The 15,207-nt window shown below is 44.5% G+C and overlaps 1 protein-coding gene across 4 annotated transcripts in view; it reads right to left on the minus strand.

The window, feature by feature from the left end:
* The window catches only part of MEP1B (meprin A subunit beta), a 495,370-nt gene extending 484,169 nt beyond the window's left edge, over window positions 1-11,201 (minus strand). Inside the window, exons 1-8 of one of the 4 annotated variants that reach the window (XM_059707400.1) lie at window positions 11,071-11,201; window positions 9,018-9,036; window positions 7,953-8,003; window positions 7,825-7,868; window positions 6,101-6,179; window positions 3,210-3,327; window positions 2,073-2,251; window positions 73-291 (exon numbers count right to left, since the gene is read on the minus strand). In XM_059707400.1, coding sequence (XP_059563383.1) covers window positions 73-291; window positions 2,073-2,251; window positions 3,210-3,327; window positions 6,101-6,179; window positions 7,825-7,868; window positions 7,953-8,003; window positions 9,018-9,036; window positions 11,071-11,133 — 772 coding nt within the window. In that variant the 5' untranslated portion in view covers window positions 11,134-11,201. Of the gene's footprint in view, window positions 1-72; window positions 292-2,072; window positions 2,252-3,209; window positions 3,328-6,100; window positions 6,180-7,824; window positions 7,869-7,952; window positions 8,004-8,129; window positions 8,150-9,017; window positions 9,037-11,070 lie in introns of those variants that run through there. The other 3 variants (XM_059707399.1, XM_059707401.1, XM_059707402.1) reach the window with 3 other exon arrangements.
* Between the last annotated feature and the right edge of the window lie 4,006 nt (window positions 11,202-15,207).

The raw sequence follows: 15,207 nt of genomic DNA on the forward strand, positions 1-15,207 counted from the left end.
GCAAAATGGCACCGAAGGTCATTTCCCCCCGCGGAGCAGAGACACAGAAGTCACTGAAGCGCGGTCACTTACAGCAGTTGTACAGCCGGTTCAGCTTGAGGAGGTCAGAGTCGCTGAAGTCCATGCGCTGGCCGATGACGTCCATGAAGTCCGGGATCCTCGTTACAATCGTGGGCTCCGTCCCGTTTCGGAAGGCGGTCTTGCTGTAGTGCATGACTGACGTGTAATCATAGGGGACATTCAGAGCGTCTGAGACTTTGTCATCGTAGGTGTTAAAATTGTTCTCTTTGCCTGAATGGTAAATTTAAAAAAAAATTTTTTTAATTACTTGATGCTCACAGAATTCCATTGATTTTACTCGGAATGCTGTTAGTTTAGGAATGGAGACTGGAATAAACACACTGCAACCTTTGCTATAACTGCTCTCCATGATTTCAGGGGACTTTCGTGCATCCTGTCTGAGAATGCAGTATTCACACTGAGAATTGGGATAGCGGCCATCGTGCTGAACGGATCTAAGTTTTCATTACAGCCCAAAGTTAGCTATTAGCATTGGGCCCACGGTTCCGAGAACTGCGCATGGAAAGGAGGGTTCTAGAAGGTGCTGTGGAAGCAGGCAGGCTCATTGGCAGGCGGTGATGGGAGGGCGGGGCATCCGCAGCGGGTGGGGGTGAAAGTAAGAGGAGTTGCGAGGTGCGGTGGGATGGGACCTGGGGATTATAATGCAGAGTCACCAGAAAGGATTCCCATAGTCAGGGGTTTCGTGGTTCCTGGAATACACGTAGCTGTTTCTTAAATGAATACGTTTAGAGAAGATACCAAGCTGCTTAACATCGCCTACAGGCAACGGATTGCAACTTGAGATCAAATGATTTTGTGGGCACGATGGGGTAGATCTGCTGTCCAAAGCACATACATGTGTTGTCAAGTCTAGACAGAAGTTTCCGCCAACAGCGAGACTTCAGGAATCCTAAAGAATGCGGCTGTGGAGGAAGGTGAGCACGTCTCTTGCTGTGGAATCTTCTAGTCTCTGCTGTGCCTTCCCTAGTTGAGATCAGGACACGGGGAGAGGGCGTGGGAAGGAGCGGGAGCTGTGGTGTTAAGATTATGATGCAGCCAGGACAGCGTGGCTCGGGGGTTGAGCATCGCCCTATGAACCGGGAGGTCACGGTTCGATTCCCGGTCAGAGCACATGCCCAGGTTGTAGGCTTGATCCCCAGTAGGGGGCACGCAGGAGTCAGCTGATCAATGATTCTCTCTCATCATTGATGTTTCTCTCTCTCCTTCTCCCGCCCTCTTTGAAATCAATAAAAATATCTTTTTAAAAAAGATTATGATGTCATAGGCCTCGGCACAGAGCAGACCTCACAGTGCCCCACAGGACAGCAATGCTGCCCCCCCCCCTCGCCGCCCTCCCCCCTGCACCTTCCCCAAACCTACAGAGGCAGGACAGGTGAGCGACTGTCATGGTGGGAAAAGGTGGAGAGCTGGAGTTCTGGCCAGACCTGGTGTGAAAACCTTCCAGGGTTGGAACACAAAGTCACAGACATTCAGGCTGCCCAACTACTGCAGTGTTCCCCAGTGTGGGTGCCATGGGTCAGTAAATCCAAATGCTCCACAAAAGGAAAACACAGAAAGACCAGGAATTACGCCACTTTAGGAAACGCTCCTGCCTCCGAGACTTACAACTCATGTTCATCTAACAAAGGCTCTGAACAGCACAGCAGTGTAGTGACTGTTCGTTTCGTTTCTTTTAACCTAGGATTTCCCAGACTCATGTGACCACGGATCCCTTTTCACGCAACACCCGTGAGCATGTTGGTGAACAGGGCTCCATAACACGTGCTTTAGGAAACATTCGTTTCTGAGATCAGGTCCAGCTTAAGGGCTATTGCTGTGCCCCAACAACCTCCATCCACTTCAACTCACTGAGTTAGAGCTAAATGAAGTCAGACATCAAAACAGCAGCGTTTTCCTACCGCGTGCAGTTGGCACAGATGGCAGGAGAGGGCATAATGCGTAGAACTCAGTCCTTAACTAACTGAAAGTGTAAGAAAACGAGAGAAATATACCTGATTGAATTCTGTCCCACATTATGCTGACGTAGTCATCCCGGTCGGAGCGCGACTGCTCGTGCCAGAACCCCAGGGCGTGGAGGAACTCGTGCTGAATCGTTGCTATTCTGTCACAGTTTTCCCCAATGGAGAGGCTTTGCTTCCCAGCGCGCCTGTTTCCCACCGAAGACCAGCAGCTTACAGGAGAAAGGGCAGAGGGTGTTATAACGACGCAGGTGGAGGTCTCAGGTCAAGATCCCTAATTCCCAACCTGCTTAGCTACCCACCGGGACCCTTCACAATGGAGGGATCTGAACACAAGCCACTTCTCCCAGAACCCTGGTGAGCTAGGAACAATGTTCCACACCAGGTGATCTTTGGGGAACTTGCCCTGACACCAAAGAGAACGTAGGAGCAAGTCATCCCACGCCAGCCTCATCCTGACTTTTCCTGGAAATGTCCAGGTGTTTCCGATGGTCCTGGCTATGCCGGTGACCATTCATAAGGGTCTTATAGGTACAGCAGCCACTCAGAATGGCTGCGCTCCAAGCAAATAACACTGTCACCTTCTTAACTCAGGCAGTAAGAGCGATTAAGTAAAAATAAATTGAAATACACACACACACACACACTCTCGTGTTTTACTTGAAGGAACATAAGAAGTAGCTGAAGTTCACAACGTTGTGAGACAGATGCCATACAATCCCACCCTCCTTATCTAAAAAATAAAAAAATAAAGATTGGCAGACTGCTTGCATGTATGAAAATATTATTTTTATGGCTAGAAAAACTAGCTCCAGCTGTCTTTTACTCTCCAACAACCAGGGAAGGAAGCCCCACCCTCCCTCAAGGTCAGGGCCTAGCAGTGGTTCTCAACCTTCTGGCCCTTTAAATACAGTTCCTCATGTTGTGACCCAACCATAAAATGATTTTCGTTGCTACTTCATAACTGTCATGTTGCTACTGTGATGAATCATCATGTAAATATCTGATATGCAGGATGGTCTTAGGCAACCCCTGTGAAAGGGTCGTTCCACCGCCAAAGGGGTCGCGACCCACAGGTTGAGAACCGCTGGGCCCTAGGGCAATTGCTGTGATATAATGTCCCAGCCACACAGTTCTCATTAACACCCTCAGAGAGCACTCTCCACGTACCCACTGCCTTTGAACACTGATATATAGTTCATTTCTCCGGTCCAAGGCTTGAAGTCAATGCATGTTTTTAAGCGATAGCGTTCAAATGCGTTGAGGATAACTCCCTTAGCATTCATTTCTGTGGGAAGAAAACAAAAATATGTAGCTCATTAATATAAACAAGCGTTAAATCCCTACAACATCTCATCAACATTAAAATGAAATGACATGGGACAAAACTACCTTCTTCGAGGACCTGCTGCATCATATGCAAGTATTGGATTACTCTTCAGGTCCCTTATTTCACCCCATATTTCTATCTATACCAATTCCTAAAAGTTGCTCCCCCAGGTAAATTTCATCCTTGGCCATCTCACTCAATATCACCTTCTTGGGTCATTCAATCAGATCCACTATCTATGGAGTACCTGTTATATGCAAGGCACCATGAAATGCTCACTCATGCCCACGGCTTCAACCTTTTCCTACATCCAAATAACTCCCAAATATTTTTTTTTATTTTTTTATTGATTAAATTATTACATATGTGTCCTTATCCTCACATTACCCCCCATACTCCCCACTCATGTCCTCACCCTCCTGTTGTCTGTGTCCATTGGTTAGGCCTATATGCTAGCATATAAATCCTTTGGTTGATCTCTCCCCCTTACCCCCACCCTCCCCTACCTTCCCTCTGAGGTTTGACCATCTGATCGTTGCTTCTCTGTCTCTGGATCTGTTTTTGTTCATCAGTTTATGTTGTTCGTTATATTCCACAAATGAGTGAGATCACGTGATATTTATCTTTCTCTGTCTCGCTTATTTATTTTCTATCTTGAGTGACCAGGCTATCCACCAACACTTTCCATGATATATCTCTACCACAGTGAGCCTGAAGCGTTTCAAATTCTGCATTCCAAAAACTAATTTCCACCACACTTCTCTAGCCCACCCACTTTAACACACATTCCTTACTCTTGTTAAAGGTGCTATGATTCATCAAGTTGGGTAAATCCTGGACATTAGCATCCCTTTACCTGGGCCTACCTTTTTGACCTCTTGCTGTCAATCACTAAATCTAACAATCGCCTCCAAATGTCTTAGATGTATCCATTCTTGTCTACCCTTACTTAGAGAATCTTGGCTCAAAAACTCTTCGGTTGTTCCCTAAATATCTCCCACAGTCTCCCAGCTGATCTCCCCCTTTCTTATTGCCCCATCAGTAATACATTTCTAAACTGTCACCAAGTGGTAGCAATCTTCTTCCACCAAAACTTTTGGTGGTTCCACATTATCATCAGTATAGACTTTCCCAATCCAGACCCCGCCTACCTGTCCAACCTCATTATCTCCTTACCGCCAATCTACATTCCAGCTCAGGGCTGTTGTTTTTCCCTTCCCCCTGCCTTTGCACATGTGCCTAGGGCACCCTTCCCTAGAGGCACCTCACCTGGGAAATGCTGCCGGTGCTGTCGTGGTGGGTGAATAGCACTTCGTGCAAAGAAATGAATGTCTCTTGATGAACAGAATGCAAACTCAATGTCCATCTCTCGTGTCCCCCCTCCCCAGGACCTGTGAATGGTGTACAACTGGCACAACTTTCACTCATCCCTGCTGCTTAGTGCCACCTGTTCCCTAATGTTCATGCCTTTATATGTAGGTGGCTCACATAGCTCTTTGAACATATGACTAATCATTACGACTATTCCATTCTAGTGTAATTAGTTTTTGGTTTATCTGAATATCCACTGACATGTATGGTCTTTAAGGAAAAGTTTCCCAAACAGCAGTTTCTAAGCAGATGCTGATCAGTGATATCATTTTCACTAGTCCATGACAAAAATGAGGATCAGCCCTGCTGGCATGACTCAGTGGTTGATCGTCGACTTATGAACCAGGAGGTCATGGTTCGATTCCTCGTCAGGGCTCATGCCCGGGTTGCGGGCTCGGTACCCAATGTGGGGCATGCAGGAGGCAACCAATCAATGATTCCCTCTCATCATTGATGTTTCTATCTATCTCTCTCCCTTTATCTCTGAAATCAATAAAAATATATTAAAAAATAAAAGAAAGACATGTTTTAGAGTGGACCATTACAATTAAATTTCTTCTATAGAAAAGCTATCCTTGGCTTTGGATTAGATTTTTCTAACTTTTTACTATTAAAACACTATTCCTTTTATGAAAGGGGGATGATAAAAGATAGTGGGTTTTTGTTTAAGCTCCTGACTTGGCAAAATGAAACGTTGGTAAAGCAATGCCAATTCCTAGAGTTTTATTTGTTTGGTTGTTTTGGTTTTTACCCGTATATAAATCGAACATATGGGAAACCACTGCTTCACAATAAAGACTAGCTCCCTAATCTTTATGTCCCTAGAATGGAATAATCCAGCAGAGAGGAGGCACTCCATAAATGTTGGTTAAGTTAATTCCTTTATTGTCTAAAGCTCAACAAATATTTCAGACAAAGTCACTTAGGTTCTTTTTATTGTCCACTTTGCTTATTTTTTTAAGTAACTTTACATACTTACAGAAAGCAACAAACGAAACACTGTTAAAAACCATAATTGCATGCCCTAACCAGTTTGGCTCAGTGGATAGAGCGTCGGCCTGCGGACTCAAGGGTCCCAGGTTCGATTCCAATCAAGGGCATGTACCTTGGTTATGGACACATACCCAGTAGGGAGTATGCAGGAGGCAGCTGATCAATGTTTCTCTCTCATCGATGTTTCTGACTCTCTCTCTCTCTATCCCTCTCCCTTCCTCTCTGTAAAAAATCAATAAAATATATTTTAAAAACCAAGAATAAATAAATAAAAATAAAAACCATAATTGCATGCCCTTAGCAATACTGTCATCAAATCCTTTCAGGAAGATACAACAGTTATGGACACTCCAAGGTGTATACTAACCCAAGCTATCTTCTAGAACATATGGGATGGTCTGCGGCCATCTATAGTTCTCTCCAATGATGGAATTTCTATCTTGTACCTGTAAAACATAAATACGAAAAAGGTAATTAAATGAATCAGGCAAAAACCTATGAAACAACCAATAGTTAATCTACCAATAAATGAAGCTTTAAGCTCTTTCAACCAGTCTAAACAAATTGTGTGTGTGCACGCATGTGCCCGTGTGTGTACCTCTGCTTTTATCATATTAAGACAAAGTTTCTAGGAGGAAATTTCTCTCACTAATTTTGTTTATAGAGTTGAAGAAGAAATCATGCAAAACCGTGTAAAGAATTATTGTTATAAAACTGAACTGTAAATATTGGTAGACTTATAAACTAGTTTCCTATACAAGAGATTACAAAAATACAAGAGGGAAGTGATAGCAAAACCTCAATAGCCTTGATCTCACAAAGTCAGAAAAAGTTATATGAACTGAGGCAACATTTTTAAAATTTTAAACAATTGGAAATTTTTATAGTAAAGAACTAATTTCGTCCATGCCTTTATCCAGTCAACGGAATGAACGCTGCTCTAGGGAATAGGGGTTCGCTGGTAACAGAACTGCCAAGTCTTTACCTTCACAGAGCTAATATCTAGTGAAAGAGACAAGTAGGATGTAAGGAAACAAATTAAGATTAAACAGCTGCATTTACTTGTAATGGAGGAAATAAAAAAGGGGGGTGTGGGTAAAAGTAAAGGGATGGGCGAGTATGTTAGATAAGACGTTTAAGGTGGAATAGGAATGATAAGAAGGAGCCAGGATTGAAAGGAACCTTGGGAAGATGGTTTCGGGCAATATGCTTGGTATGATTTGTTAGGACAGATAAGAAATGAGATAAGAGAGGAGGACAGGGAGGGGAGGGGAGAAGAGAAGAAATGAGAAGAGAAGTAGGCAGGAGTTAAATTAGGTGAGGTCTTGAAGACTATGGGTAAATTTGGATATTATTCTAAAAGCAATAGGAAGCTGTTGACGCTTCAAGCCAGGAAGTGAAATAAGGTCATTGAGTTTTTCCCTTAGAGAAGGGCGGTATTTGAAATAGTAAGACAAGTTAGGAGAAAGGTAGATTCTTTGAGGTATAGGTGGGAGATAGCAATGACAGAACTTGCTGATGGATTGGATGGTGGGGTGAGGGAAAAGGAAGAAGCCAAGGAGACTCTTGGAGTTTTTGCTTATTCAACAGCAGGGGGTGAAGGTGTAGTAAGAACTTCACGAAGAGGGGAGTCTCCGTGCAGTTTCGGGGGACCTCTGCTTGACAACACTACTTTTAGCTGTCAGGGTAGAAATCACAGAATCTATCTCTTATGGTCAAAGGCCTGATTCACTGAAAATGTAGAAGTTTAGTTTAACTTTGATTCAACTACATGGGATCAGTGAGATTCTATTTAAAAATGAAAATATTGTTCCAATAATGAAAATCAAAAACATCAATAAGACCGAGGCACCCCTGGTGAGTGATTGCAGCTTTGCCCACACAGAAATCTGAGTAACAGATCATGAAGACACTGTTTTATGAGTTCCTTGCAGTATAATGTATTCATTGAACAAATGTGTCACTGTGATTCTATGCACAGAGAGATAATTGGGCTTAATTAAGCCTATGCTTGCCAACCATCCTCAGATATTCTGTTTTTTAGCTTCTAGTGATTAATAGAAGAGTCTTCCTTGCATTGTTTCAACTCACCCCATCAAGTCTGATGTCTCCCTCAAAAAGATCCAGTCCCAAAGCTAAGAGGAAAGATAAAAATTCATGTCAGCAAATTTGTTCAAACTCCTCACTTAATAAAAGATGTAAAAAAAAAAAACACAAACCTTCATTGATATCAAATATATCCTGGTCAATTCCACCATCTACATCTTTAACTGAAATAAAGAAAAACACATTGAACATTATGTTTATGAAAGGAGAAATCTTTACCAATTATTGAATTAGAAGTGAGCAAGATTCTAATCAGATGAGTGATTACTTGGTTCTGAATTAATACATACACATTGATTGATTGTTTGATTGGTTGAGAATCTCTCATGAACCAGGCTTGAGGCTATGGAGCTTTTGCATATATGCTCCTGTCCTATTTGTGTCCCTTGAATCCCTAATGACTTCAAGAATAAGAAATTCATTACTTCATATAATATTAAACTTAATTTGGAAGACTAAATAGCAGAATAGATGAAATAGAAAGCAAATGTTTAAATTTGGTCAAACCAGCCCTAACTGGTTTGGCTAAGTGGATAGAGCATCAGCCTGTGGACTGAAGGGTCCCAGGTTCAATTCCGGTCAAGGGCATGTACCTTGGTTGCAGGCACATCCCCAGTAGGGAGTGTGCAGGAGGCAGCTGATCAATGTTTCTAACTCTCTATCCCTCTCCCTTCCTCTCTGTAAAAAATCAATAAAATATCTTTTAAAAAAAAATTTGGTCAAACCAGTTCCATCTACCCATATATGTATATTCTTTGCAATAGCATATCTTGGAACTCTCAAGCAAAATCCCTAACTTAAATTTAAACTTATCTTTTACATTGCAAAGGGGTGAATAACATGGCCAAATCTCTCCGTGTACAACTGAATAGGATGTTCATCTGATCTGACACAAAATAGCAAAATTAATCATAGCAAGCATTTATGGATGTCTGAGTGTCAGTCACTGTGTTTGGCCTCTCCTATTCCTCCATCTGTTTTTCTGCTGGGTACGTAGAACCCTGGACCAGGAAATAAAACGCTCCTCAATGAATCAAGAGAAGGCAGTATTTGATCAAAGTTCAATGCAATTATGTATGTACTTAGCATTAAATGTTTCCAAGTTCTTGTTCTGCTGTTCTAGTACACACATAACTTCCTTTTCATTTAACTTAGAGCAAATCTCCAAATACACTCACCAAAATTTTCTGGAGTTGGCTAAGAAACAAACACATAAAAGAAGATATTATTATGATGCCCATGATTTAATGGTCTTCTGGGTTCCAATTTATATCTAGCCATTAATACTATAAATTACTTTCTGACACTTATCTAAAACAGTTAAATTGGAGACTAAGATGACTTTCTGATGAAAGGGTCTTCCTATTTCATATAAAAAAAATAAAACTTCCTGCCAGGCCGGCGTTGCTCAGTGGCTGAGTGTCGACCTATGAACCAGGAGGTTACGGTTCAATTCCCGGTCAGGGCACATGCCCAGGTTTCGGGCTCCATCCCCAGTAGGGAGCGTGTAGGAGGCAGCCCATCCATGATTCTCTCTCATCATTAATATTTCTCTCTCTCCCTCTTCCTTTCTCTCTGAAATCAATAAAAAATATATATATTTTTAAAACTTCCTGTTAAATGAAAGAAACAAGAAACCAACTTCACAGATTGAAGAGAAGGCAGAACATAGGACTCCAGCCCTGAAATGTGTTCACTTTTATCATAAATTTCCAAAGAGTTCATGGAGTCATGTTTGAAAACCCTAAAATTTTATTCCCAACAGTGAAATGTTATCATAGTTTATAACAATCCTTTAAAAAGAAATTTTAGTGAAGACTTCATTATTCATGGCTTACTTTCCTATTTCACTCAAGACTGCCTTCAAAGACAATACCAAATGGTTAAGAAAAAAGTCTATGGGTGTAGATAGCATTGTTATTAAAACAAACAAACTTCTGAAGATAGAAGCAACCGAATGAGACCTAGACCACATCGGTGGGAAAATTAGGTAACCCTGAGAAATGCCTAGTGTCACCTAGTAAAAAAGCCCACAGGGCCGATAGATGGTTGATCTAGGGCAGTGATGGCGAACCTTTTGAGCTCGGCGTGTCAGCATTTTGAAAAACCCTAACTTAACTCTGGTGCCGTGTCACATATAGAAATGTTTTGATCTTTGCAACCATAGTAAAACAAAGACTTGTATTTTTGATATTTATTTTATATATTTAAATGCCATTTAACAAAGAAAAGTTAACCCAAAAAATGAGTTCGCGTGTGACCTCTGACACGCGTGTCATAGGTTCGCCAGCACTGATCCAGGTTATCGTTCTGATTCCACCAACTACTAGGAAGGCAGTTCCCCTTCCTGACACTCGGTTAAATCCCGTCACATCTGCTTTGCAGGGTATTGTGAGAGTTCCATGATGTCACATGAAAGCACTTTTTAAACTATAACAAAATGTCACCCACATGTCAGGTACACTTTCATGTAAATACAGTTTCCGTATCTAACTTCTAGATTCATCTGGAGCCTCTGGTCAGCAGTGGGAATGAGTTCGTTGGGTGATCACCATCCTCACTGATAGTAACCAGCACTGTAGGGTCTCACACTTTGGCCACACACAGACAGATGCAAGCATTTCTACTAACACAACTTGTGCATTTTGTCATGACTGCAGTTTTAAGGCTGTCTAGTGGTTTCTCTTGTTCTCGGCGCTATCGTTGCCGTTCTCAGAACATTAGCATATTATCACAACTCTTATTTTCAACGACAGCTAGAGGCCCCCCCCAAGCATTTGGAACTTCACTTACAACCTCGGGCCGGGTGGTGGGGGGTACAAACTGCCCGTCACTCAGAAGGACCGGCCTCCTTCATGAGGAAGCGGCCGAGAAAGCCCATGTTGCCGACTCCCCAAGCATGTACAGCGCCCTGGCAGCCACCATTCACTCCATCCGCGCCTCCCCTGGGGGTCAGCCATCTGATGTCATTGAGCAATAGAAATGCAATGATTTTCCCGTTTCCCATTCCCCATCAGATCAGAAGAAAACTTGTTACATAACAAAGAAACAGAGAGAAACCCAGCTTTGTGTCCATGTCTCTGACTCCCAGACCCCGCCCGCCCCTGCTCGCCAAAAGGAAACGCTCACTCATTCCATTAACACGTCAACATTCATAAAAAACAGAAAGCGGACACATTTTTCTTTAGCAATTGGCATCAACTGCCCAGATTGTTCTAACTGTTTTCTCACCAGGCCAGACACCACGAGGCAAGAGGCGGCGAGCAGCGACCAAGGCAGAACCCATGAATCCATGCTGTCGCTTCCAGTTGGGAGTGCAAACTATGCAATTCAGAATAGCACTTACCTTTTAAAAGGCAATCATCGTAACTTCTAGCCTTTGATCCATCTTGCAGGTCAGCTCGCTGCGGTAGTAACGCCTCCAATCAAGGAGTTAAAGTCCAGCAGCCCTCACACAGCCCGTGGAGTTGATTGCTTGGTTGGTTTTTCCTGTGTGTGTCAACATTCAATAGTCAAGTGCCCGGCTGAGACCTGTTCATGAAATAAGCTCTCGAATGTATACCTGCTGGTGCCCCGAGACTAATGAATGCCTATTGAGCGAAAGAAAATGTCAAATTACTTTTTAATCTCGGTCTTTCCAATAGTAAACATCTGTGAGGCTCCTCCTGCCATTCAACCCGTCTAGTCTGTCCACAGCTTTTCACTGTTCATTCATTTAATAAAAATGTATTGAGTTGCAAAATCCATTAATGTGCTAGACATCTGGTCCATTTGCTACCCGGGCAAACAGTAGCCAAATAGCAACATATTTCACTCCTGAAAATTCCCCTCAAGCAAACTCAAGTGGGACTTAAGGTTAAAAGGCCAGGACTGGTTGCTAGTTTTCTAATAAACTGACGTTCCCCATCCATCTCTCCATTCTGCCTCACTTTTCTTCTTTTCTTGAGATAACTTCCTGTTAGGGGCAACCTACTCTAACTCAGTTCCTACAGTTTCACTCTCCACTTACTTGTGGGGCAGGTTAAATTATTTTAAGGACTATTTTCCCCACCGTATGGCTTCCCTACTCAAGCTGGCCTTTGCCCCTCCCATGCTACCAGGAAGGGTCTAAGAAGGCATGTAACAGAGACGAAGGCCATGGAGGCTGCTTTGTGAACACAAGAAGTCGTTCCCAGCCTCTGAGAGTGAAGGGGTGTTAAATGCCAGGTGTGGATCGAGTCCCCACTTGCTCCCTGGGGTCCCCAAGAGAGTTTATGGGACCCAAACCCAGGAGGCCTATTTCCTGGCCAGAGCCACCAGGAAACAATACGGAAGAGCAGACCTTGGGCGGCCGGCGTAACTCCTGTGGGGGCAAGAGGGGAACAGAAGTGTCAGAACAAGCCCCGGCCTAAGAGCCATGGGTGAGCAATAAGAAAGCCTCCGTCGCATTTTTTAAAAATATGTTTTTATTGATTTGAGAGAGAGAGGCATGGATGCATCAACATTAATCGGCTGTGTCCTGCACACCCCCTGCTGGGGATCGAGCCCACAACCCGGGCATGTGCCCTGACCAGGAACCAAACTGGCGACCTCGTGGTGCATGGGTCGATGCTGAGCCACACTGGGCTACAGGAGCCGGTAACTCAACTCGCCATTTAAATCAACAGTAAGGACTCGATCTGATCAGTGTTATTTGTTTTAAAGGCGCCACCAAGGGCCAAGGGCAGGCAGTGAAACGCAAGCACAGAGCCTCTGTCTGGATTTAGGGAGCCAACTGAAAAGAGGAGATGGACTCTCGGGCCAGTCCAAGTGGAGAGGACTCGGGAGAGCCTGGGTTGGGCAGGGTTTGCTGCTCACCAAAGTGCCTGATGAGCCCGGGGGGGGGGGGGGGGGGGCCTATCGTTCTGAACCACAACCCAGGCCCCGGGTGGAGAAGGGAGTCGCGGCGCCTGTGTGGTGAGCGCGGGTTCTCAGGTCCCACCATGGCGGTGAGAGCAGCAGCAGCCGGGAACCTCTGGGCATGGAGGAAGGATGCTCACGTGTTCTGTGACCACGGGGTCTGCGTCGACAGGTGCCGCTGTGGGTTCGGGCACTCCAGTCACCGACGTTGCTCTGTGTGAGCAGAAGGGAAGGGGTGCATGGGCTCGGGGAGACGGGGCTCACCGCAGCTTTGGGTGAGAAAAAAAGGCAAAGAACCACATTTGCTCCAAGTGTCATCCTTCAAGTGTCATTACTGAAGCCTCTAGCCCAGTGGTTCTCAACCTTGGCTGCACATGAGAATCACCTGGGAATCTTTTTAAAATCCTGATTTCTGGGCCTCATCCCCCGGAAATGCTGTTTCTTTGTGATGGGGAGGGGCCACAACATTAGTCACAAAGACACAGAATTTCCGGAGGATGAGGCTCAGAAATCAGGATTTTAAAAAGATTCCCAGGTGATTCTAATGTGCAGCCAAGGTGGAGAACCACTGCTCTAGTCGGTGTTTCCATGGAATTGGCTCCCCAGATGGGACTCCGGAGGGTTACGGAGAGAGAACAACACCTCACAGACGCAGCAGATCAAGTCATCATTGTTTCCTGACAAGCAGACAGGAAGTGCAGGCCGCTGCTCCATTTCATCCGAGGGAGGAGAGAGGAAAAAAGAAATAACGAGCCATCACGGGAAGAAGTGTCATCTGACATGGGGACATCTTACACGGGGATTTTACCACCAAGCCTTGCACATTCAGGTCTGAAGGCCAGGAGCTGAGAAAAACCTGCACATCTCACCAACTGGCCCTCAGACCAGCCCTGTAGGGTGAAACGGCATGATTTGCTTTAATCATCCTAGAAATTTCTGCGGATGGCGTTGTGATAGACGGTCCCTGGTGCTAGAGTAGACACCTCCTCTAGGAGGTATGAACAAGGGAGATGAGTTACCCATGCTGCCCTTATAGCACGGTGTCATTATTCAACAACGTAGGGTTGTGTTTGGATGGATGGATGGATGGGTGGATGGACGGACGGACGGACGGATGGATGGATGGATGGGTGGATGGATGGATGGGAAGGTTAGTGGTGGCTTGGTGTGAAATGTGAACTGTAGAGCTAAAAATAAAATAAATTTCAGGGGGAAAAATTAAAAGCTTTTAAGGTAGGGTACCTCAGGAGACCTGCCTGGGGGGTCATTTGCCCAGAGAATTGAGAGTAGAGTTCGGTCATAGCTCTGGCCTTGGACTGGAGATGGGGAGTCACTTTGAACATCTCAAATACTTAGCGCACTTACTTTCTGTCCAACCGATACTTCCCCGGGAGAGAGGAGGGCTGAGAGATTGAGACTCGGCCTCAGAATCTCTCAGGCTTGAGTCATCGGGTGCCTGTGATCCTCCCCATAATTCATGACAGTGGAGCATCCTTCGCCCTCCATTCGTCTTAACTTGAGGTCCACAGGCATGGATAGAATTCAGCGGTTCTGTGAATTCAATGGAGAAACTAATCGCATCTCAATTTCATTAGCCTCTGATTAAAATGTAGGGTTTCTCTCCATTACAAAAAATAGGTATCAAACCCTACTAGCGGTATCAGTACCTGGGACTGTCACCAATAGGAATAACAAATACTTTCATATCAGGTCACAGTGAGTGTTTATATCTCAAAATATTGTTTATACTCATTGCTGCTTTGAATTATGGCAGTTATTTGGCCCACAGCTAGATGTTGTCATGTAAGACATAAATAAACAGTATTACCATATCACAAGTTTATGCTTTGGGCTAACTATATTTCAGTACAATCCGTTTCCTTTGGAACCCTGTATATTTTTTGTCTATTTTTTATTGTTGATGTTATTACAGAGCCCCCCTACTTCCCCCATCCCCCCCACATCCCCTTATGTATTTTAGTTTGTGCATTAAAAACGATTCTGAGAAGGAATGCCTGAGCTTCACACTAACAAGGGTGCCCATGGCCTCTTTCCCTTGCACCCCATCTTCCCGGGTGGACATCACACTGAGTTCCCGTGAGGCAGTGGGCAGCTTTTCCATGACAGTTCCAGGAAGCAGCGCCAACCTCCCGGCCAGGGCTGTGTTATCCATCAGGCGCCATAGAAACAGGGCCGGGGGCCAATGAGCTCGGACAGAGCTGTCTGCACAAACGCCGGGGACAGGCCCAGCGGCGGGAGAGAGGGGAGCGTGGCTCCAAACTGAAAATAAAGCTACAGACGTGAGGTCCATGAATGTCTAATTACATCTCGTACCAACTCTCACATGTCAAATGTCTCTGCCATGACACTGAATACCCATCGACATATTTACATCTGAAAAACAGCGTCACTTTCTCGGGTACCTAGAAGCGACAGCGTAAAGTCCAGCGTCTGCACATGCAACAGGCCTTCCAGGCTATGCCAATATCT

This window comes from Myotis daubentonii, chromosome 8, assembly GCF_963259705.1.
Source record: "Myotis daubentonii chromosome 8, mMyoDau2.1, whole genome shotgun sequence".
NCBI lineage: Eukaryota > Metazoa > Chordata > Mammalia > Chiroptera > Vespertilionidae > Myotis > Myotis daubentonii.